This window comes from Bombyx mori, chromosome 24 (assembly GCF_030269925.1).
Source record: "Bombyx mori chromosome 24, ASM3026992v2".
Classification (NCBI taxonomy): domain Eukaryota; kingdom Metazoa; phylum Arthropoda; class Insecta; order Lepidoptera; family Bombycidae; genus Bombyx; species Bombyx mori.
Window position 1 is genome coordinate 1,260,193 of NC_085130.1, and position 23,746 is coordinate 1,283,938.

At 39.3% G+C, this 23,746-nt stretch overlaps 3 protein-coding genes across 5 annotated transcripts in view; all 3 read left to right on the plus strand.

Moving 5' to 3' along the window:
- The first annotated feature begins 228 nt into the window (after window positions 1–228).
- Window positions 229–23,746, plus strand: part of LOC733013 (insulin-related peptide binding protein) — a 77,141-nt gene continuing 53,623 nt past the window's right edge. The window contains exon 1 of one of the 3 annotated variants that reach the window (XM_038019655.2): window positions 229–812. The gene's annotated coding sequence lies outside the window, so the exon portion shown is untranslated. The remainder of the gene's footprint in view (window positions 813–23,746) is intronic. The other 2 variants (XM_062675542.1, XM_062675537.1) reach the window with 2 other exon arrangements.
- LOC119630399 (uncharacterized) lies at window positions 16,917–22,422 on the plus strand. The gene has a single exon (XM_038019693.2). It carries the CDS (start codon window positions 16,917–16,919, stop codon window positions 20,499–20,501), a length of 3,585 nt encoding a protein of 1,194 aa, XP_037875621.1. The 3' UTR covers window positions 20,502–22,422.
- LOC119630400 (uncharacterized) lies at window positions 21,233–22,422 on the plus strand. Its single transcript, XM_062675620.1, has one exon. It carries the CDS (start codon window positions 21,233–21,235, stop codon window positions 22,220–22,222), a length of 990 nt encoding a protein of 329 aa, XP_062531604.1. The 3' UTR covers window positions 22,223–22,422.

The following is a 23,746-nucleotide window of genomic DNA, read 5'->3' on the forward strand; positions in this document are numbered from 1 at the left end:
TCATGAATCTTCAACAAAATACGGCTTCAATCTAGATTTCTCGCGGCGTCCGGTGTGCGCCCAGTATCCTTATCAATTCGCCTGTACCTATTACTTTGGCGTAAGTCCACAATTTTCAATCACTAAGATGACTAAAGACCTAACTGTCGAAAGCGAATTGTATAGATCTAACAAAATTACTTAAAAAAAACTCATTACTAAAGCTAATTGTATAAACTATAACGCAATCCGATCACGCGTTTTTCTTACGAAATCACTAACGGGTCAACGACCTCGGAATTCATAAAATACAATTACAAATAAATAAATTATTAAATCAATTTCTTTAGAGTCAGCGTCCTAATTCGAATAATGCTAAATCAATGAAAAATTTTTCAATCGATAAATACGCAATTACTTTAATATTTAGTATCGTCAATATTTTAAAATATAAGTGTTCGCTACCAGTATTCTTACTGATAAAGTACGTGACAGTCCGAGTTCTTCGCATTCGTGAGTAAGCAGGCGCGAATATTACACGTCTTTTTTAAACTATTCCTTACATCGATAACTTTCGGTCGTGGTGACGCGCAACCCTATCGAACGATCCGGATCGCACACGTGCATTCGAATTTCAAATTTGTGTTCTAATTTTTTGAAAGCGTGTAGCTGTCCGCCATTTAAATTTGTAACAAAAAGAATAATATGAACAGTATTTCATTAATGATAAATTCGTCTCGTTGTTCGGTAAAGTAATTTTTTTACATACCTACGTAAAATCTTTACGGTAAATATCGTAGCCGGCGAGATTTCGTCACCGGAAGGCGCTTTAGGTGAGTTGTATTTTGTTTTATTTTAAATGTGTACTTTATGTTTTAAATTTTGAATTACTATGTAAATTTTATAGGGAAGGCTATCTCGGCTTTTGGCCACTAAAATCTTTTGCAGGTTAACCTCTTGATTTTAATCTTTTAGAACCATGGTTGAGAATTTTTTGGCGTTGCAAGACAACAATACGTGAAGTTTTGAACGTGCTCATTCTGCTCCAAATTATAAATCTCATACGTCCAACAATAAATCAGCGCGACAATTGAATGTTCCGTCCGTTCGTATTGCGAATAGTAAAATACTTTAGAACACGCTTTGCTGTTCAATGATGATTGTTTAACGAAATCGGGCTAACGTTTTCATCTTTAAACGCAATGTACTTTAAAATAGCTTTAGGTGGCGCGGGAGTTTTAGCCAGAAACATTCGCTTTTCATTATAAGAAATAAAACAATTTTCTTTTACGATAAATAGTGCTGGAAATTCGATCATAATCATTGACACTTCAAGGCAAGGCAAGGCGTTTTGGGCATTTTCTCTTTTAACTTAGTTCCCTGACATGACAGCTTACTAGGGTTGACAAAATTTTTGGCTTCGATAATTAATTATATATTTTTTACGGGGTAGGTATTTTGTAACACGTTGTATGTAGGTATTAGGATAACCTAATCGATATATGTATTTAAAAAAAATAATGAATTGCTGTTCGTTAGTCTCGCTAAAACTCGAGAACGGCTGGACCGATTTGACTAATTTTGGTCTTGAATTATTTGTGGAAGTCGAGGGTAGGTTTAAATGGTAGATAAATATGAGAATTCTCGGAATTAAATAAAGTTTAGGTCTTTTATTTATCGATTGAGGCACTACGGAGTTTGACAGGTCAGCTAGTAATGCCCAATAAATAACTAAAATAATAATAAAATACCTAAACCTTCATAAGAATATTGTTTCTCGTTTACGGTAGGGTAGTTTGTTCATTTCGTGTGTTTAATGACTGGCCCCCACAATACCATCGTAGTTAAAAAGCGGTTAAGCATTTAAAATAACCGCGGCAGTTTGCGGCAGTTCGTCGACAGGTCATAGGTGATATCGGCCGTGGGTTTTAAGGCCCGACTCAATGACGTCACTCGATACACAGTCTCGTCCAATATAATTAAGGATATGAAAGGGCCACTGTACAAGACACCTTCACTGCGATTCGCGCGGGTCTATTAGAATTATCCCAAAGTATTGAATGTTATTACTAGTATATCTATAATCCAGGCCTAATCCAGAAGGTTTTTTATGGTCCTACCTAAGCTGGTAGCCTTGAAAGGCTAGGCCAGCGTAACCAAGCGAGTAGGTGAGCTCACGGGGCTCAAACCTGACGACGCTGCTAACGCGAACCCTAGCAAGAGCCGTGCTTCGCAGAATCTACCACCGGATCGGAAACGCGACCCACTGAGAAGATCCGGCGAGAAGCTCAGTGGGCTGTGTCCGTGTGACTTCCATTTCCTGATTTCTTCCACAATCCACTACCCACGCCATCTATTGATGATCCATATAAAACTACATGTGCGTCAATAATAAAAAAAAAAAAGATAATTAAAACTAAAAATGGTGATAAAAAACCCCCGATTCCGCTGTTAAAACAACAATTTTGTGTATAATATTTAGCAAGCCATGTAGAAAAATCTCGAGAGTGTAAACATTCAATAATGTTATCCTTTTCTATGTCCCAATAGCTTTTTTTTCCTACCTACGCTGATAGCCTTGAGAGGCTATTTCAGCTTCACCCTAACGTGTGTAGATGAGCTCACGGGGCTAAGGGATTTTATGACCTGGTAACTGAGACCTTTAAGTCATGTCTTATTTTTATTTATATTCATATTTTTATAAAAAATGATATTATGGAGTGAAATGAAATGAAGATGATTAATTTGAGACATTAATCAATTGGGATGAAATTAAATAAAATGAAATGGGATGAAATATAATCTCAGTAAAATGGTGGTCATTGAGCCAAACCCGAGTGTTGCTACCACTAGCCCTAGCAAGAGCCGTGCTTCGCAGAATCTACCACCGGATCGGAAACGCGACCCACTGAGAAGATCCGGCAAGAAACTCAGTGGCTGTCCCAATAGCATTAAAACAACTGTCCTTCCTTCAACTGTCGGAGTAGACATCACATCTACGGACCTTCAAATCAGTCGCAACTACATTTTATTAGATTAAGCGCCGCGTCTATTGAATTAGTCGCCCACTAAGCGCCATTTCGGAGCGCACTGGCCGCAGTCCGCTTCGGACCGGTCGCTTTGGTCATGACTATTGCAATCCAATTAACACCAACATTTTTACTGGTGGTAGGACCTCTTGTGAGTCCGCGCGGGTAGATACCACCCTGCCTATTTCTGCCGTGAAGCAGTAATGCGTTTCGGTTTGAAGGGTGGGACAGCCGTTGTAACTATACTAGAGACCTTAGAAGTAATTAATATCTCAAGGTGGGTGGCGCATTTACGTTGTAGATATCTATGGGCTCCATGGTAACCATTTAACACCAGGTGGGCTGTGAGCTCGTCCAACCATCTAAGCAATAAAAAAAAAAGTGTGCTTAGTGCGAGTTATTTAACGTTCTCGATAGCGTAAAAGTTAACTGATAATTGTTAGGTCTTCTTCGGAGGGGTTTCGGCAGCTTTTACCAAATCCCAACCCTCCTGGCTGAGCTTTTGCTCGCCGACCTGTCCTGATGAAACTGGAAAGGCCTCCGGGCCACCAGTAATCATTCCTTCATAAAAAAAACCCTACGGACTCACAGCAAAGCACTTCTTAGTAACGCGGCTTACATAGAAAGCCTCCTTGATAATTGCGTTAAGGTTTTCAAAATAAATCGACATTGCTCTTCATATTCGTAGAACCGGGTGGGGTTCGCGAAGGTCCCGAGTCCTTCTTAATAACAGGCCGAAGTAATAACACGTTATTGTTTCAAGAATTTCAAGAACGAGAGAGCGCAACTAATGCTAAAGGTAGTTTACGGATGACCCGCATTAGAGGAGCTTTAATTGTGCGTTCATTGCGTGCCGAGTAAAAGCATTTTTTTTAAGGGGAGCTTAGTAATCTTTTATTATTATCGCTTCTAAATGCATCTTCGTGCTCGAAAAGGTTCTAATGCGTGTACTAAATGTATTTATTAACCACTAGCTGTACCCGTCCGCTTCGCTGGGCATTTTTATTTTTTATTTTTTATTGCTTAGATGGGTGGACGAGCTCACAGCCCACCTGGTGTTAAGTGGAGCCCATAGACATCTACAACATAAGCACCACCCACCTTGAGATATAAGTTGTAAGGTCTCAGTATAGTTACAACGGCTGCCCCACCCTTCAAACCGAAACGCATTACTGCTTCACGGCAGAAATAGGCAGGGCGGTGGTACCTACCCGCGCGGACTCACAACAGGTCCTACCACCAGTAATTATGCAAATTATAATTTTGCGGGTTTCACTTTTATTACACGATGTTATTCCTTCACCGTGAAAGTCAATCGTAAACATTTGTTGAGTACGTATTTCATTAGAAAAATTGGTACCCGCCTGCGAGATTCGAAAACCGGTGCATCGCTTCAACACGAATGCACCGGACGTCGTATCTTTTAGGCCACGACGACTTCAAAATTAACATTATTATTTCTCACCCCCACAAAGATTCTCATCACTAACACCCCCGCAACTGGTGTAGGAACTCTAACATTCATATAAATATTAGCCTATCCATTAAGTACATGTATTTTCTACATCGATACCAAGTTTCAAGTCAATTGGATGCATGGTTCTGTAGTTATAACGGAACATCCGTAAAAACCACTGTTGATTTATATATTAGTATAGATTAAAAACTAATTCCACCGGTTCGGCACAAAATGGAAACTCTAGTAACGACTTCCTGTGTAGATTAAAAAAAATATATTATGCAATTTTTAATTCAATTATCTTATCTGTATTAATCGATGAGCTGATAACTCAGTGTAATCTATATATGTATAAAAGTCGATGTGCGCATGTACACATAATCCCTATATACGCCGGAAAGGTCGGACCGATTTCTATGAAATTTTTAGAATACCTTCAAAGCGGCGTAGCAAGTGAAATCGATGTCGTTAAAGTCAAATGGAAGATCGGCAGCAAAGCTGACTGCGTCTGCTATTTAATTTAAATAATAAAAGTAAGCTTTAAACACGCTTTTATTGGATTGATATGTATGTGTGTTTGTTTGTAGGCAACGAAATCTTTCAATATACTTAATCTTCAGCAAACTCACGACGATAATTAAAAAAGAATTGAATAAATAATTACAGAAACAATGGATTACTACGGAAAAAAAAACATTTTTTCTTATCTATACTGTTAGCTTTGAGAGGCTATATCAGCGCTATCCTAGCGTGTAGGTGAGGTCCCGGGGCTCAAACCTGACGACGTTGCTCACACTAACCCTAGCAAGAGCAGTGCTTCACAGAATCTATCACCGGATAGGAAATGTGACCCACTAAGAAGATCCGACGAGAAACAAAAAAGATAAAAAACACACCCTATATTTATACAATTTCCGAATAATAAATAACATTAGGAGCTTCGATGAGTTTCTCGCCTCTGATCTTCTCAGCGGGTCGCGATTCCGATCAAGTAGCAGATGCATTCACTAAGCAGCTACTCTTGAGCTAATAGGTCTCTTTCGGAGGCTCTCGGGCGGTTATCAGCATATCCCACCCCTCGTAGCTGATCTCGTAGCTGCTTACTTGCAAACTCCAAAGACTTCCGAGCCACCAGTATCCTTCCTTGCTTAAAAAAAACACATTAGGACCGTCGGTCTACCGAGAAATTCCACCCGCTCTCTGAGAAACTCAGCGGACTGATGCATGGGTTAGGATGAAATGATCTCTGGAAACGATAGTTAACCGCAGAGACTAGTAGGAAGCTAGAAGCTAGCAGAGGCTAGCAGGAATGTCTCAAACGATTCCCTTGAAACGTACCTTACTCTTGAGAGTGCGGACGAGCAAAATGAATACAGATTTGTTTCTACTACACACTCGATTTACCCTATACCTACCAAAGAAAAAATATTTATTGCAAAATAATTTTAAAAATAAATTTCGATACTGCTTTCTGAAGGTAGATGGGATAAAAATTAGCTTTCACATTCAACGCTCCAAGCTAAGACGTCCTAAGTAAAAAGTACATTGACGCTTCGAATGATTTTTTTTTATTGCCTAAACGGGTGGACGAACTCACAGCCCACCTGGTGTTAAGTGGTTACTGGAGCCCATAGACATCTACAACGTAAATGCGCCACCCACCTTGAGATATAAGTTCTAAGGTCTCAGTATAGATAGAACGGCTGCCCCGCCCTTCAAACCGAAACGCAATACTGCTTAACGGCAGAAATAGACGGAGTGGTGGTACCTGTACCCGTGCGGACTCACAAGACGTCCTACCACCAGTCAACGCAATGACAGCATTTTTAGCTAGATAATGTTATCAGCCCAGCGATCTGGTCAATCTCCGTTGTCGTATCACTCTTGTCGGAGCGGTCGTGGTCGTCATTCTGTAGCGTTGCTGTGGGCAGACGTTATACGCCACGAGCAATCGCCACTTCTCCCGGTTTTTGGTGAGTCTGGTACACTCATGCAAACAACCGCTAACTGCCGACTTGACCTGGTCGATCCATCGCATGGGTAACCTTCCACGCGGTCTGGCGCCTTCTACTTTGCTCTGAACGACAAGGCGCTCTATGGAGTCATTTTTGGTCTGGTCAATAGCCACTCTAAAATTGGGCTTAGGACTACTTTAGAATTGTGAACATTTGGCATCTCCATGCATGTAGAATTATAAACATATTTCGACGATAACAAACTAGGACCCGTCGTATCCAATTCAGAATCACTATACAATCAATCGGCGACACGATTCATTGTTTTCAGTAGATACTAGCTGTACCCGTCCGCTTCGCTGGGCATTTAAAATTCACATTATTATTTCTCACCCCCACAAAGATTCTCATCATTAACGCCCCCGCAACTGGTGTAGGGAGTCCAAGACTCATATAAATATTAGCCTATCAAATAAGTACATGTATTTTCTACATGGATACCAAGTTTCAAATCAATCGGATGCATTATTAATTTTTTTTTTATCCCTTTAATATGGTCATGATATTAGATCTATAAAACAAAAAAATCATTGCAGCCCACTGAGCTTCTGGCCGGATCGTCTCAGTGGGTCGCGTTTCCGATCCGGTGGTAGATTCTGCGAAGCACGGCTCTTGCTAGGGTTCGTGTTAGCAACGTCGTCAGGTTTGAGCCCCGTAAGCTCACCTACTAATTCGGCGAATCTAGAATAACCCCTCGAAGTTACTAGAATAGGTAAGAAAAAAATAATGCGTGTACAAATTTTCAAGTTAATCAGAGTCTTCGAAGTCGGTGACATATATGCTGAAAGATTCCGTCACTCAAAGATACAGGTCAAGATATTCGATGCGTATTAAAAAAAAGTTTTAACGAATTACAAGGCATCGTGTGTCGTATTAATGTGGTTTGATTAAACATTTTGATGTCACCCTATCTAATCGGGGGCCTACGGATTTTTCATTCTGCCTTGCCTTTATTTTAATTGGGCTTCTTATCGGAAGGTCAGAGTTCAAATATTTTATCACACACACACACACGCATACACACAGGCCATCGCTAATCCTGTATTGTGTGATTAATGATTAAATTATGATCGCGCGTGACCTCTTTTTTTTTTAATTGTACCCTGTGACGTCACGGATTTCGATAAAGTTTTTATGTACGAAATTCAAATTATTTTCGATCGAAATATTATTTCAGTAATTTTCTTTCTGCATATAGTCTGTGGTCAAATTGAGAGTAGATTAAATATTGTTTGTCTTTATTCATATTTGTCTATAGTGTAGTCTTGGCGAAATCTGTGTTTATAGAAGTATAATAGTCTTTAACAATAGAACCATAATAGTGTACAAACTTATAATTTCAATTAATCGAATTTCGACTACCTGAGGACTTTCGGAGTAGATACGGCAACACACTACTAAAAGCATACATATTTTTCAAAATTCTCTTTACTCGCGTCTGCTCTTAAGCCCGTAGTCTCCTGACACTTTTCTAGTATTAGGACCTCTTGTGAGTCCGCACGGGTAGGTACCACCACCCAGTCTATTTCTGCCGTGAAGCAGTAATGCGTTTCGGTTCGAAGGGTGGGGCAGCCGCTGTAACTATACTTGAGACCTTAGAACTTATATCTTAAGGTGGGTGGCGCATTTACGTCGCAAATGTCTATGGACTCCAGTAACCACTTATCTATGCAATAAAATAAAAAAATCCGACTTTTCATGAACATTAATGTGACGCAGCTCAAAATTGTCGCAACTTCGTCATTGAATGGTAAGTAGCCGGTAACCCCGCCAGTACAATTACGCGCTGCGTCTCAAATGTTTTTTGTGCTTTTATTGATGTGAGAAAAATACGTTCTTCACAATTCGATATGCGCAGTTGGACGCGTGTAGTAAGTGGATTGCGACGTTGGGCCACGAAATCTATACTAATATATAAATCTACAGTGGTTTTTACGGATGTTCCGTTATAACTACTGAACCGTGCATCCGATTGACTTGAAACTTGGTATCCATTTAGAAAATACATGTACTTAATGGATAGGCCAGTGATTCTGAACCTTTTTTTTGTTGCGGCACATATTTAACGATTTCAAAATTTGGCGGTACACAAAGAAAAAGATAAAAAATATTTACTTACTACCGAATCACATACATTTGCCAATTTTAACGAAAGAAAATGTGCAGTAACTACTATGCAACACCTTGTGAATCCCAACTATCACTAAAACAACTCGTTTTGTACGCAGAAGTAGCAAGTGTGCGCCGACTTGAGACATATTCCTATTGCTATGCACGCCGCTTCATCATAATTTGGCACTAAGAAAAACCGAGTTGCAAAGCAAATAATAAACTAATTTATTTTTTTGTGGTTTTAAATATATATTCATGTTAAAAATATTTTTCTTTTTAAATGATATAATTTAATAATATTAACATTATTATATATTTGCAAAATTTGGCGGCACACAAAAGTGCCGCGGCACAGTGGTTGAGAATCACTGGGATAGGGTAATATTTATATGAGTGTTGGACTCCCTAATAATAATGACAATAAATAATAATGTTAATTTTAAATGCGCAGCGAAGCGGGCGAATACAGCTAGTTTTTTTATAATTAAAGTTTTTTGTAAGTAATTTGAAGAAAACACGGAGATCGGACGATAATGCGCAGCTTAGTGTAGTCAAACGTTTCACGGCCTGTCTATATCTGGATCCGTATCTATTTATGTACAGAGACTGTTGACTGGTTGTAGGACATTTTGTGAGTCCGCGCGGGTAGGTACCACCACCCAGTCTATTTCTGCCGTGAAGCAGTAATGCGTTTCGGTTCGAAGGGTGGGGCAGCCGCTGTAACTATACTTGAGACCTTAGAACTTATATCTTAAGGTGGGTGGCGCATTTACGTCGCAAATGTCTATGGACTCCAGTAACCACTTATCTATGCAATAAAATAAAAAAATCCGACTTTTCATGAACATTAATGTGACGCAGCTCAAAATTGTCGCAACTTCGTCATTGAATGGTAAGTAGCCGGTAACCCCGCCAGTACAATTACGCGCTGCGTCTCAAATGTTTTTTGTGCTTTTATTGATGTGAGAAAAATACGTTCTTCACAATTCGATATGCGCAGTTGGACGCGTGTAGTAAGTGGATTGCGACGTTGGGCCACGAAATCTATACTAATATATAAATCTACAGTGGTTTTTACGGATGTTCCGTTATAACTACTGAACCGTGCATCCGATTGACTTGAAACTTGGTATCCATTTAGAAAATACATGTACTTAATGGATAGGCCAGTGATTCTGAACCTTTTTTTTGTTGCGGCACATATTTAACGATTTCAAAATTTGGCGGTACACAAAGAAAAAGATAAAAAATATTTACTTACTACCGAATCACATACATTTGCCAATTTTAACGAAAGAAAATGTGCAGTAACTACTATGCAACACCTTGTGAATCCCAACTATCACTAAAACAACTCGTTTTGTACGCAGAAGTAGCAAGTGTGCGCCGACTTGAGACATATTCCTATTGCTATGCACGCCGCTTCATCATAATTTGGCACTAAGAAAAACCGAGTTGCAAAGCAAATAATAAACTAATTTATTTTTTTGTGGTTTTAAATATATATTCATGTTAAAAATATTTTTCTTTTTAAATGATATAATTTAATAATATTAACATTATTATATATTTGCAAAATTTGGCGGCACACAAAAGTGCCGCGGCACAGTGGTTGAGAATCACTGGGATAGGGTAATATTTATATGAGTGTTGGACTCCCTAATAATAATGACAATAAATAATAATGTTAATTTTAAATGCGCAGCGAAGCGGGCGAATACAGCTAGTTTTTTTATAATTAAAGTTTTTTGTAAGTAATTTGAAGAAAACACGGAGAACGGACGATAATGCGCAGCTTAGTGTAGTCAAACGTTTCACGGCCTGTCTATATCTGGATCCGTATCTATTTATGTACAGAGACTGTTGACTGGTTGTAGGACATTTTGTGAGTCCGCGCGGGTAGGTACCACCGCCCTGCGTATTTCTGCCGTAAAGCAATAATGCGTTTCGGTTTGAATGATGGGGCAGCCGTTGTAACTATACTTGAGAACTTTGAACTTATATCTCAAGGTGGGTGGCGCATTTACGTTAAAGATGTATATGGGCTCCAGTAACCACTTAACACCAGGTGGTTTGTGAGCTCGTCGCTTGAAGATAGTAAGAAGCTATATAAATCACGCAAGAAAAATACTATGCTTTGATTTATCAGATCGCGTTCGAAGACGCACTGTTTGAGTGTCCGCTCGTTTTCCGCCCGCTCGGTTAGTGGCCACACCAGCCAACCGCGTACGCCATACGCGGTCAGTACCGGAAGGTTTTATGTCACGCATTATGGGACGTGAGAAGCGACTGTTGATAAGATTTGATTAATCAATGTATTCGTTGGCTAGCAGGTGAGACGCCCGGCGTAATCGTATCGAGTGATAAGCCAATGTCGGTTTGTATCTATCTACCACAATTATATATTTGTCGTGGATAACGACTTAAGTAATATTAATACATTGTTTTGATTATTACTCTTATTTTAAATGATAAAATGTTTTTTTTTGATAAATATCTCAAAAATGTAGGGTAGACGCCGTAACGCCAGTGTATAAAATGGCGGTATGTCAACAGTCAGTCAGTCAGTCCGTCCGTCAGTCCGTAAGTCTCAGTCAGTCAGTCAGTCTCAGATAGCCAGTCAGTCAGTCAATATCAGTCAGACAGTCAGTCAGAACGAAACTGTCGGTTTTCAATAATTATTGTTCAAAAGGCTTTATTGGCTTTTATTGTAATAAACCACCGATTGCGAATGATGACGGAACTGCCGCTTAGCCATCCCTGGCGCCGCCATATTTATTATAAACTAGCTGACCCGGCAGACTTCGTAGTGCCGCGATCAATAAATTAAAGACGTAAATTAACAAAAGGAATCCGTCCGACAGGGGACACATCAAAGGAAAAACAAAATTGTTATTTTCATTTAATTCCAAGCATTTTCATATTTATCTACCTTTTAAACCTTCTCTGGACTAACACAAATAATTCAAGGCCAAAATTAGCCAAATCGATCCAACCGTTCTCGAGTTTTAGCGAGACTGACGAACAGCAATTCATTTTTATATATATAGATTGATAGATTATGTTTTGCGTGTGAAATAGGCAGGGTGGTGGTATTTACCCTTGCGGACTCACAAGACGTCCTACCATCAGGAAAAATAAGCTCGCGGAAATAAAAAACCTAATTTAAATAATAAAATTGACCGTAATACCTCATGTGCCTTCGCGTGATTGGCTAAATACTCGCATTTCATTGATTTTGTACACGTCCTAACAAACTAAATGCGGTCGCAACGTCCGTCTGGTGTAGTGGTAAGTGACATGGTCACTACACTAGGGGGTCGCGGGTTCGAATCCCGCCAAGGGAAGATATTTCTATGATAAATATAAATGTCTTTTCCGGGGTTATGGATGTATATTAAATATATGTATGTGTATAATAAAAATCTTACATTTATTTCCGTTATCTGGTACCTGTAACACAAGTTCTTTACGAACTTAGCACGGGACCAGTTAACGTGGCGTGATTGTTAGTAAAATATTTATATTTATATTTATTTATTTATAAAAAAAAAAAACATCCATAGCTATCTACCAAACTCTAGAAAGATTTTTAGAAAGACAGAAGCCCGGTAAGCCGAATATTTTGAAGAAAAATCGTCATGTTCTCATCAAATTGCCAAACGTTCAAAACTCAAAATACGTCATTCTGATTGTATAATATGAAGCCTGAGCTGACTTAGCGAGACGATTCCGGAAAACAGTGGCGCGACACCGATTTCTGTATAATTGTAATTGAATATTCATTACAGCTAACTTCAATTGCGAAATGTTAATGTTAGCGAAATATATAAATCGGCGTAAGTACTCATGGTACAGGTCGCGTTTCCGATCCGGTGGTAGATTTTGCGAAGCACTCCTCTTGCTAGGGTTAGCAACGTCACCATGTTAAAGCCCCGTGAGCTCACCTCCTCGGCATAGCTCTCTGGGTTACCATTTTAAGCAGGAAAGAAAACTGGATGCGCCTTGTATTGTTAGCCACTAAAATAACCACCGACCTGATCAATTCTGCCGGTTTTTTTAGATTTTGGCATAAATGTTCACGATTGACTTCCACGGTGAAGGAATAACATCGTGTAATAAAAATGAAACCCGCAAAATTATAATTTGCCTAATTACTGGTGGTAGGACCTCTTGTGAGTCTGCGCGGGTGGGTACCACCACCCTGCCTATTTCTGCCGTGAAGCAGTAATGCGTTTCGGTTTGAAGGGTGGGGCAGCCGTTGTAACTATACTTGAGACCTTAGAACTTATATCTCAAGATGAGTGGGTGGCGCATTTACGTTGTAGATGTCTATGGGCTCCAGTAACCACTTAACACCAGGTGGGCTGTGAACTCGGCCACCCATCTGAGCAATACAAAAAAAAAAGGCAGGGTGGTGGTACCTACCCGTACGGACTCACAAGAGGTCCTACCACCAGTAATTACGCAAATTATAATTTACGTTTATTTAGTGTTATCATCAGAAGTTCGATGTTTTTAATTGAACTTCAATTAAGTTTAACGCATTCAAATGGCTGAAGTTTTTATTTATTTATTACCATACTTTTTTCCAAATTTTAAGCTTTCAATGGCTCACCTGTAAATTTGCAAAAGTGTCACTTGAACCAAATAGTCTTTCACCCCTCAATATGCATACTTTAGAATCATTATTGGTATATTAACAACTGACATTGACATGCCTGTTGTTTACAACCTTCGAATTCTGATTTCGTGATGTTTACTGTTCGATATTATGTTTTCAAAATAATATCTACGTATATAAATACAATTAAACAATGTTGCGTACTCACGTCATGATGACGTACATAATGACCTTAGAATATAATTTAACAATAGGGATGCATCCATATTTGTAGAAGCAATTGTTTAGTATTATATTAAATTTTAGTTATAAAATCATAGCACAGCTAAAAACATATGTCCGTTCAGTGTCTTACACTCACTGATGCTCACACTCATTATACACAGAGGGTTTTTATTTATTTATTGCTTAGATGTTTGGACGAGCCCACAGCTCACCTGGTGTTAAGTGGCTACTGGAGCCCATAGATATCTATGACGTAAATGCGGTCTCAGTATAGTTACAACGGCTGCCCCACTCTTCAAACCGAAACGCATTACTGCTTCACGGCAGAAATAGGCAGGACGATGGTACGTACCCATGCGGACTCACAAGAGGTCCTACCACCAGTAATTACGCAAATTATAGTTTTGCGGGTTTCATTTTTATTACACGATGCTATTCCTTCACCGTGGAAGTCAATCGTGAACATTTGTTGAGTACGTATTTGTTTAGAAAAATTGGTACCCGCCTGGGATTCGAACACCGGTGCATCGCTCAACACGAATGCACCGGACGTCTTATCCATTAGGCCACGACGACTTCAAACTGGCTGGCCCTTGCTCGCCCATCTGTCCTGGTGAAACTGGAAAGGGCTCCGGGCCACCAGTAACCTTTCAATCATACAAAAAACAATACTAAAAACATGAAAACACAGAGAACTTGAACAATGAAGCAATACTATCAAACATAGTTACGGTTTGGGAATGCTAATGAATTGGTTTTATGTAGTGCTTCGCTGGTGACGTCACGGACTCGTGCTAAGAATCACGTTCGCCAGCTAACCTATGAGTCAGTAACTCTCGAAAATAATCTAAGTTATGTCAAAAATAATTGTTGCCTTCTCTTTTATTGCTTAGATAGGTGGAGGAGCTCACAGCCCACCTGGTGTTAATTGGTTACTTGAGATGATACACCTTGAGATATGAGTTCTAAGGTCTCAGTATAGTTACTACCCCACCCTTCAAGCCGAAACGCGTTACTGCTTCACGGCAGAAATAGGCGGTGTGGTGGTACCTACCCGTGCGGACTCACAAGAGGTCCTACCACCAGTAAAAGAGCCTAGATGGAGGGTATGATGAAATCAAATGCAAAACCTTAAATGCAATAGTACAATGCCATACATATATCGATAATAGGATAATTAACCAAAAAAATAAAACCGATTTGAACAAAATAAAACAAGATATAAATGCAGTCAACCTCAATAAAATATGTATTATTAGAATTAACCCGAAATCTAAAAAGTCAGGTCTCGATATAAATTAAATGGGAATCATCAAAATTGCTTTATCTAAAAAAAAAACATCCACAATAAATTCGAATTGAGAACTTCCTCCTTTTTTTATTTTCAAGTCTGTTAAAATACTTTAAATGGTAGGTAGTGAATATAATTCTCGTTCTCTTTAAGCCGTGTCATTGAAATAAGTCACTGTATTAATAAGGTCTTTAGTTTTCCCTTAGTCATAAGACTACATATATATTAATTACTAGCGACCCGCCCTCGCTTCGCTTCGGAAACATTAAAACAAAAATGACACTAAAAAAAAAAAAAAAATACAAAAAGTAGCCTATGTTCATCAGGGACAATGTCGGCTTCTAATGGAAAAAGACTTTTTCAAATCGGTCCAGTAGTTTCGGAGCCTATTCGAAACAAACAAACAAACAAATCTTTCCTCTTTATAATATTAGTATAGAAATAATTTGCATTTTTAACAAGTACATATTGTCTGGACGTTTTTGCGGGCACAGTTGACAGTTTTAGACGATAAGTCCACAATCTTGCTCAATGAGCTTTTTCAATTAAGTAATAGCGTATTTGGTAGTAAATGTGTAATAGTGTAAGGTCTTCATCTAATGTTATATATTATAGTTTTTTTTGTTTTTTTTTTATATAACGAACCGCTTTTTTTTCAATGCATGCAGTCGGTACCTGTAATTGTGTCAGCTTTTACTGTGAAATCAATGTATATGATACCTGTAATGTCCTGTGCTGATGTATAACATGTTGGTACCCAATAAATAAATAAATAAAAATGACATAATATAAGGACATACAAATGTCCTTAAGCGAATGCAGCTCAGTTGATCTTAACTTGACATTCACAATAATAAAAACATTTGTCAGCCGTTGTCAATTTAAAAGCGTAAGCGTAATGTTGTTGCGTCTGCCCTAAATAAGGTCCTCTGTAGACGTGAGTCCGACTGGTTTGTCATTTTTTTCACTTACCAATCGCTAGTCTATACTCTATACTTATACTAAACTTATAATATTATAAAGAGGAAAGATTTGTTTGTATTGAATAGGCTCCGAAACTACTGAACCGATTTAAGTGTGTGTGTGCAAGTCACGCACGGTAGAAGTGAAACTTATAAATAAGATATAGATATACTGACTATCCCACTACACAGGAGCATACATATGGACAATGTTCAGTAGACGATAGTGGGGATGCTATGAAGAGTCGCACTGTTAAGGATTCAAATCTTCGCGCCACCGCTCCATATCGTTATGGCGTCTCATCGGCGTCTACTCTCTGCAATCTATGCCACTATTGCGCACACGCCATTATTGCAATTTTTGTGAAAGTATCTTTGAATGCATTTTTTACTATTTAAAATAAAGTACACGTTATAAGTCGAATTATCGTCATTTAATTTAAAATCCATACCTGGCCCCTACATGGTCCTGGATCGAGCCGGATGGATAGACTTACCAGCTCATACTTTGTTGAAAAAGAAGATTACATACAATACTGAAGCTGTGGAGTGCAAATTTAATGGAACGGGATTGCACGCCATCGAAGAGTGGTCGAGAGTTCAAAGTTCAAGTGTGGAAATCCTTTGTTAAATGATTATTTTGTATAATTTGAACCCAACACTCAATTAATCAGGTATTTTAGGCTTATTTCGACGTAATTGTAAGGTTAGTAAACCAATTCTTTGTTCAGTGAAACAGATAAGTACCAATGTCATCGATTGCTTTAATGTTAGATAAACCCAGGTTAGTTAGTTAAATATTTTATGCGTATTTGTTTGTTCTATTATCTAAATAAGAAACGAACTTGTTTAACTAACATCAATTTTGACCGATTTATCATTAGTTTTGTAACATTTTGCATCGACTTAAATTTATTGATAAAATCTTATGTACCCACATTGTTCTGTCTCAAAATGGTAATTTAATCCTTCATTGTTAATAACGTGTACAATTTATAATTTAATCACAAAATTCATTATTATTTACATGTTAATTTGTAATGATTTACTGAGCTTCTCGTTTAACAACTGTTTAACATTGTGTGATTATTATCAGGTATTTGATGTTAAGTAATTTCATCATTAGTTGTTTCTATGTATTTTATGTAATTGATAAAAGTACATAAGTAAACATATACTACCTGTATTGATTCTAGACCGATCATACCTGTCTCCCAAAAATGACTGAGCAAAAGGAACTAATAAAGAAACGTAGCAGCATCAAAGGTCGATTAACAGTGTTCGCGAGTCATCTAAAAACAATAGATGAATCAACGATCACTGCCACAGAGGTCAGGGAGTTACAATTGCGCATTGGTAAGATCGAAGCTTTATATCACTTATACGATGAGGTACAGTTGAAAATAGAGTGCAGCTCTGATAACATGGATATACAAATGGCTGAAAGAACAGAGTTTGAAACTCAGTATTATAAAACATGCGCTCATGCACATGAAATTCTAAATACATACCAAAGGCTACATGAGAAGATTGAAAACGCATCGAATGCTTCACATTCACGCGCTAATCATAGACTTGTTAAGTTACCTACCATCCAGCTGCCCAAATTTGGAGGTTCATATGATCGATGGTTGGAGTTTCACGACACATTCTCAAGTTTAATTCACAACAATGATGATATCGATGAAGTAAATAAATTTCATTACTTGAGGGCGTCGTTAGAGGGTTCGGCTGCTGTAGTAATTCAATCTGTTGATTTTTCCGCAACCAATTATTTAGTGGCATGGAAGCTCTTATGTGAACGGTTTGACAACAAACGTTTATTAATACAAAATCATGTCGCTGCTCTATTTAACATCGACCCGATCACAAAGGAGTCATCTGTCAATTTGAAACGTTTGATAGATCAAATCAATAAGAACTTGCGCGCACTTGAGTCGTTAGGAGAACCAGTAACGCATTGGGACACACTTTTAATTCACATCGTCACACAAAAATTAGATGCAAAAACTTACCGTGAGTGGGAAGAGTACAAGGGTAATTTAGGAAAAGGTAAAGATAAAACTATTAAATTTGATTCCTTTTTAGAATTTTTGCATAATCGAGCTGATTTAATTGAGACCATTGAAATGTCACAAAATGCTCAAAAAACTGGTAGTAGTAAATGTGCAACAAAAATTAAGACTATGGTTTCTGTTCAAGGTGGTTCTTATAATATCAATAATCCTTCGACCACTACTAACAACTATAAAAATCATTCGTCAATGAAACCATGCCCTAACTGTAATGGTGAACATTATTTAAATAATTGTCCGAACTTTCTCGCATTGAGTAGTGAAGCACGGTACAAGTTGTTATCTAATTATAAGATATGTTTTAATTGTTTTCGTAGTGGACACTATGCGAACTCGTGTAAGAAGTCAGGGTGTAAGGTTTGCAAACGTAAATACCACACACTCATACACGTAAACGAGTTTAGCGTGAGACAGTCGACAGCATCGGTGTCAGCTAATTGTGATAACGGCAACAATGCTAGTGAGTCGAGTCAATCGATCAAGTCTCAGCCTTCTGTGGTTCCGAGCAGTTCTCACAATCCGAGCGTCGTACTTTCGGGAACCGTGATGACCACTAATGAGAATTCAGGTCAAGGTCAGTGTGATGTTCTATTATCAACTGCGTTAGTGAAATTATATGACAGCAATAACCGTGAGGTCATCGCCCGTGCGATACTCGACAGCGGTAGCACTTCGTGTCTCATGACTGAGGATTTGTATAAACAATTGAATTTACCAGTTAATTGCATAAATAAGTCTGTCATAGGCATAAATAATATAACATCACATATTAGTCAGATGTGTCGCGTACAAGTCAAATCTTTAAATGAGAACTTTTCAACTTATCTAAGTTGTTTCATCCTGCCGTCCATCACTGATAACGTTCCTGGATGTCGGATAGATGTTAGAAGTTTAAAGGTTCCTTCAGATATTTGTTTAGCGGATCCCAAGTACTACTTACCTTCTGCCATCAATCTTATTATTGGTGCTGATGTTTTCTGGGACATTTTGGGTTCTCAAAGAATTAAATTAGGGAATGGCAAGCCGATTCTTTATGAGACTAGACTTGGTTGGATAGTCTCTGGTCCAGTAACCAGTGGCCACACATCGACTTGGCCATGTAAAATTAAATGTAATGTCACTCAAGTTGATTCTATGACTTCTTATAATTTTAATGATGACATCCAAAACCAACTCATGCGTTTTTGGCAGCTTGAAGAAGTCTGTCCTCAGTCAAATCATTATTTCCCTGAAGAGAAGTTATGTGAAGAACATTTTGTTAAAAATACAACTCGCCTCGCAGACGGACGGTTTTGCGTAAGAATCCCATTGAAACAAGCGCCTGACGTTTTGGGAAGTTCTTATCAGCGAGCTAAACATTGCTTATTATCTTTGGAGCGTCGACTCAAAGGTGATGATTCATTTAGTAAAATGTACAAGGAATTTATGCGCGAGTATAAAAATCTTGGTCACATGTCAGAGTGCAAACCGAATATTGAGTTGCCTCATTACTTCATTCCACATCATGGTGTCCTTCGTGAATGTAGTACGACCACTAAGTTGCGCGTCGTATTTAATGCGAGCAGCCCTACTTCCTCAAGGGTTTCATTTAATGACATTCAAATGATAGGACCCACGGTGCAAGACGATCTTCTGTCAATTCTTTTACGTTTTCGGCAGCACAAGTATGTTCTTGTAGCTGACGTTGAGAAAATGTATAGGCAGATCGTCGTGCATGAAGCGGACAGACCGTTACAACAGATTATTTGGCGCGAAAACGAGTCAGATTCACTCAAATCATATGCTTTAAACAGAGTCAGTTATGGAACTGCTAGCGCACCCTATCTCGCTAGTAGATGTTTGAAACAAATAGGTATAGAATGTAAGGACCCCACGATAGCGGACATCATTATCCATGATTTTTATGTCGACGATTTGTTGACTGGAAGTGACTTCATCAGCGAAGCATTGCGCATCCGTGAGCAAGTTTCTGCTGAATTAGCATCAGCTTGCATGCCTTTGAGAAAATGGAAGTCCAATGAACCTCAACTGTTATCACAAGCCAGTCATCAACCATCCCTTGAATTAAAACTCGGAGATGCTGAACCTAATAAGACTCTTGGCCTCGGATGGGATTCAGAGTCAGACCAATTTCATTTTCCTGTCAATCCTGTCATTGTTAAGGGAAAAACAAAGCGTGACATCCTCTCTGTCATAGCTCAAATATTTGACCCACTTGGGATCTTATCACCTTTCATCATTTCGATGAAATTAATTTTACAAAGGTTGTGGCTTCAACGCTTATCTTGGGATGAGGAGTTGCCTTCAGAGATATACCAGGCGTGGATCGAAACTGTCCACAGCCTGCCTCATTTGAGCAGCTTGCGCATACCGCGACATGTCATTTGTGATTCTCACTCCCAGTTGGAGTTACACATTTTTACTGACGCGTCTGAGCGTGCATATGGTGCTTGTGTTTATGTGCGTAGTATTGACTACGACGATGCAGTCTCAGTCCAGCTACTTACCGCTAAGAGCCGGGTTGCTCCCATAAAGCCAACGACTATACCCCGACTAGAACTCTGCGGCGCGTTGATTGGTGCTCGAATTTCTGAGAAATGTGTAACTGCATTGCGTGCTAAATTCAACCGCGTTATATTTTGGTCAGATTCTACCATTGTTTTAGGCTGGCTAAAAATGTTGCCATCTAAATTACAGCCATTTGTGCGTAATCGTATTGCAGAGATTTAGATAAAACTGGAAGCTGCACTTGGAGACATGTCCCGACTGATGAGAATCCCGCTGATTTGACATCGCGTGGTGTCAGTATTAATTCTCTTCAGTTTCACAAGTTATGGTGGCATGGTCCAGATTATTTAAAACGTAGTGACTCGCATTGGCCCTCTAACCCATGTGCCACTGACAAGTTACCTGAGATTAGAAACGAAGTTTCATTACTAACATTATCCAACGCCCCTCGCGAACTCATAGATTTTAGTCGCTTTTCAAGGTTTTCAAGGCTTTTGCGCACCGTTGCGTACGTGTTGCGATTTATAAACAATTTAAAAAAAGGGTCAAAACGTAATGATAAATATTTAAGTGCTGACGAATTGCAGAATGCTAAGGTTTTGATTATGAGACATTCGCAAATGAAATCGTTCCCTGAGTATGATTTATTGATAAGATAACAGAAAATCCCTAATAAAAGCCCGCTGATTAAATTTAACGTTTATTTAGATAAAGATAACTTAATTCGCGTCGGAGGTCGATTAGATAATTCAAATTTTCCATTTGAGAAAAAACACCCTATCGTATTACAGTCCACACATCATGTCACTAAGTTATTGTTTGAGTTTGAACACAGAAGATTACTGCATGCAGGCCCTCAACTCCTGTTAGCCACAATTAGAGAAAACTACTGGCCTATAGGCGGTCGTAATTTAGCGAAAAAATGTTACCGTCAGTGTGTGCGTTGCAATCGTATGAAAGGAAAGTCATTCGCTCCGTTAATGGGCAACTTACCGCAGCAGAGACTAGAACCTGGAGGTTACGCATTTGAAAGTGCAGCAGGCGTGGACTATGCCGGTCCCGTTTCCTGCGCTAGTCGTACTGGTCGCGGTTGTAGACTCATCAAGTCGTACATTGCTATTTTTGTGTGCTTCACTACTAAGGCAGTTCATTTAGAGTTGGTGGGTAACTTAACGAGCAATAACTATTTATTAGCGTTACGGAGATTTATATCGCGTAGAGGAAAGCCTAGAGACATATTTTCAGACAACGGTACCTCATTCGTTGGCGCATATAATGACCTATCGAAATTTCTCAAAGCCAATTGTGATTCCTTGGCCGCTGATTCGGCACACGATAACATCAATTTTCATTTTATTCCCGCGTACAGCCCTAATTTCGGAGGTCTTTGGGAGGCAGGTGTTAAGTCAACTAAGCATCATTTAAATAGAGTGCTGGGAAATTGTAACCTAACCTTTGAGGAGCTCACCACAGCATTGGTTCAGATTGAGGCGATCCTTAACTCTCGACCACTAACTCCTTTGTCATCAGACCCAGAAGACTTAACGCCGCTCACGCCAGGTCATTTCCTTATCGGCCGGCCTCTCACTTCCCTGCCCGAAAGGAACTTTCAAGAACACCCTATTACCAGGCTCACACGTTATCAGAGGATTGAACAGATACGCCAGCATTTTTGGACTCGATGGTGTAAGGAATACGTGGCCCAACTCCAGCAGCGTATAAAATGGCGATCATGTCAGTATTCCCTGAAAATTGGCACCCTAGTCCTTTTGAAGGAAGAAAACCTTCCACCCATGAAGTGGAAATTGGGACGCATTGTCGAGGTATATCCTGGTACTGACCAGATAACCAGAGTGGCTGATATTAAAACCAGAAATGGCGTTGTTCGAAGATCCTTTAGCAACATTGTTCCATTGCTGCCTGAAGATGACGTCTCCAGTTGAAAGTCGAGCTTTCAACGCGTGGGGGCATGTTAAGGATTCAAATCTTCGCGCCACCGCTCCATATCGTTATGGCGTCTCATCGGCGTCTACTCTCTGCAATCTATGCCACTATTGCGCACACGCCATTATTGCAATTTTTGTGAAAGTATCTTTGAATGCATTTTTTACTATTTAAAATAAAGTACACGTTATAAGTCGAATTATCGTCATTTAATTTAAAATCCATACCTGGCCCCTACACGCACAAAGAGGAGACCGAGAGCGTCTAATGTGTTCTATCTCATTCTCTCGCCGGCTGAATCCTATATATTTATATGTTTGTGTCTCTATGGACTTATTTTTTCGTTTCATCGAGTTTGAAATCACAAAGATTCTAAAGAAGTTTCACTTCAAAAACTTGACATCGTACCGTAAAAGTCATTTTCATTGTGTCTGTAATTCACGAGAATCGAAAGAAAGAAAAAAACTAAATTAAGTAACACTTTTGGCCGTTCGGAGGCATATAGTTAAGGGCAAAACACGAAACCTAAATGAAGCCCTTAAAATGTAATTAGAAACGAGCGTGTGACAGAGGTAAAGACCGACTTGGTAGTGTAACTGGATGCTGGTCGAATCTGGGAGAAGATACCGATTATTCTAGACCTTTATGAATGAGTTCTTCGCGTTCTATTGTCAATATAAAATTAATAGTTTAGAAATCTGTGATTATAGAAGTATTTGACAATAGAACCATAATGCTGCTCAAACTTATAGTCTCAATTAATTATAGTCTGATGGTAGGACCTCTTGTGAGTCCGCGCGGATAGGTACCACCACCTTGCCTCTTTCTGCCGTGAAGCAGTAATGCGTTTCGGTTTGAAGGGTGGGAACAGCCGTTGTAACTATACTGAGACCCTTAGAACTTATATCTCAAGGTGGGTGGCGCATTTACGTTGTAGATGTCTATGGGCTCCAGTAACCACTTAACTCCAGGTGGGGTGTGAGCTCGTCCAACCATCTAAGAAATAAAAAAAAATAAAAATTGTCGAATTTCGACCACCGGGGGACCGCTAGTAATAATTAGTTGAATTACATACCCGATCCTGTAGACAGAGTGGTAAATAAATAGTCGACGTCGCCCAAAAAACGCAATTGCGGATCCTCCCGATCCATTAACGGTGCTTTTAGGTATCACACGCACCGGTCACCGTCCTCGTCGAACCCGTCCCTTGCGACGAAGGGCTCGACGAGCGAATTAACTTATAGACACAGCCCACTGAGTTCCTTGCCGGATCTTCTCAGTGGGTCGCGTTTCGGATCCGGTGGTAGATTCTACGAAGCACGGCTCTTGCTTGGGCCAGTGTTAGCAATATTCCGGTTTGAGCCCCGTGAGCTCACCTACATGTTAGGGTGAAGCTGAAATAGCCTCTCAAGGCTATCAGCAAAGGTAGGAAAAAAATTAAAATTAAATCGTTGCCGTCGCAAGCGTGAAGCAAGCTTAAAGCGTTCAAAGTCCGTGCATGATTGCATCGGCCGCTGTCGCCA

Excerpts from the sequence above, each read along its gene's own strand:
- LOC119630399 (XM_038019693.2), top strand. The coding sequence starts at position 16,917 with ATGACTGAGCAAAAGGAACTAATAAAGAAACGTAGCAGCATCAAAGGT.
- LOC119630400 (XM_062675620.1), top strand. The coding sequence starts at position 21,233 with ATGAAAGGAAAGTCATTCGCTCCGTTAATGGGCAACTTACCGCAGCAG.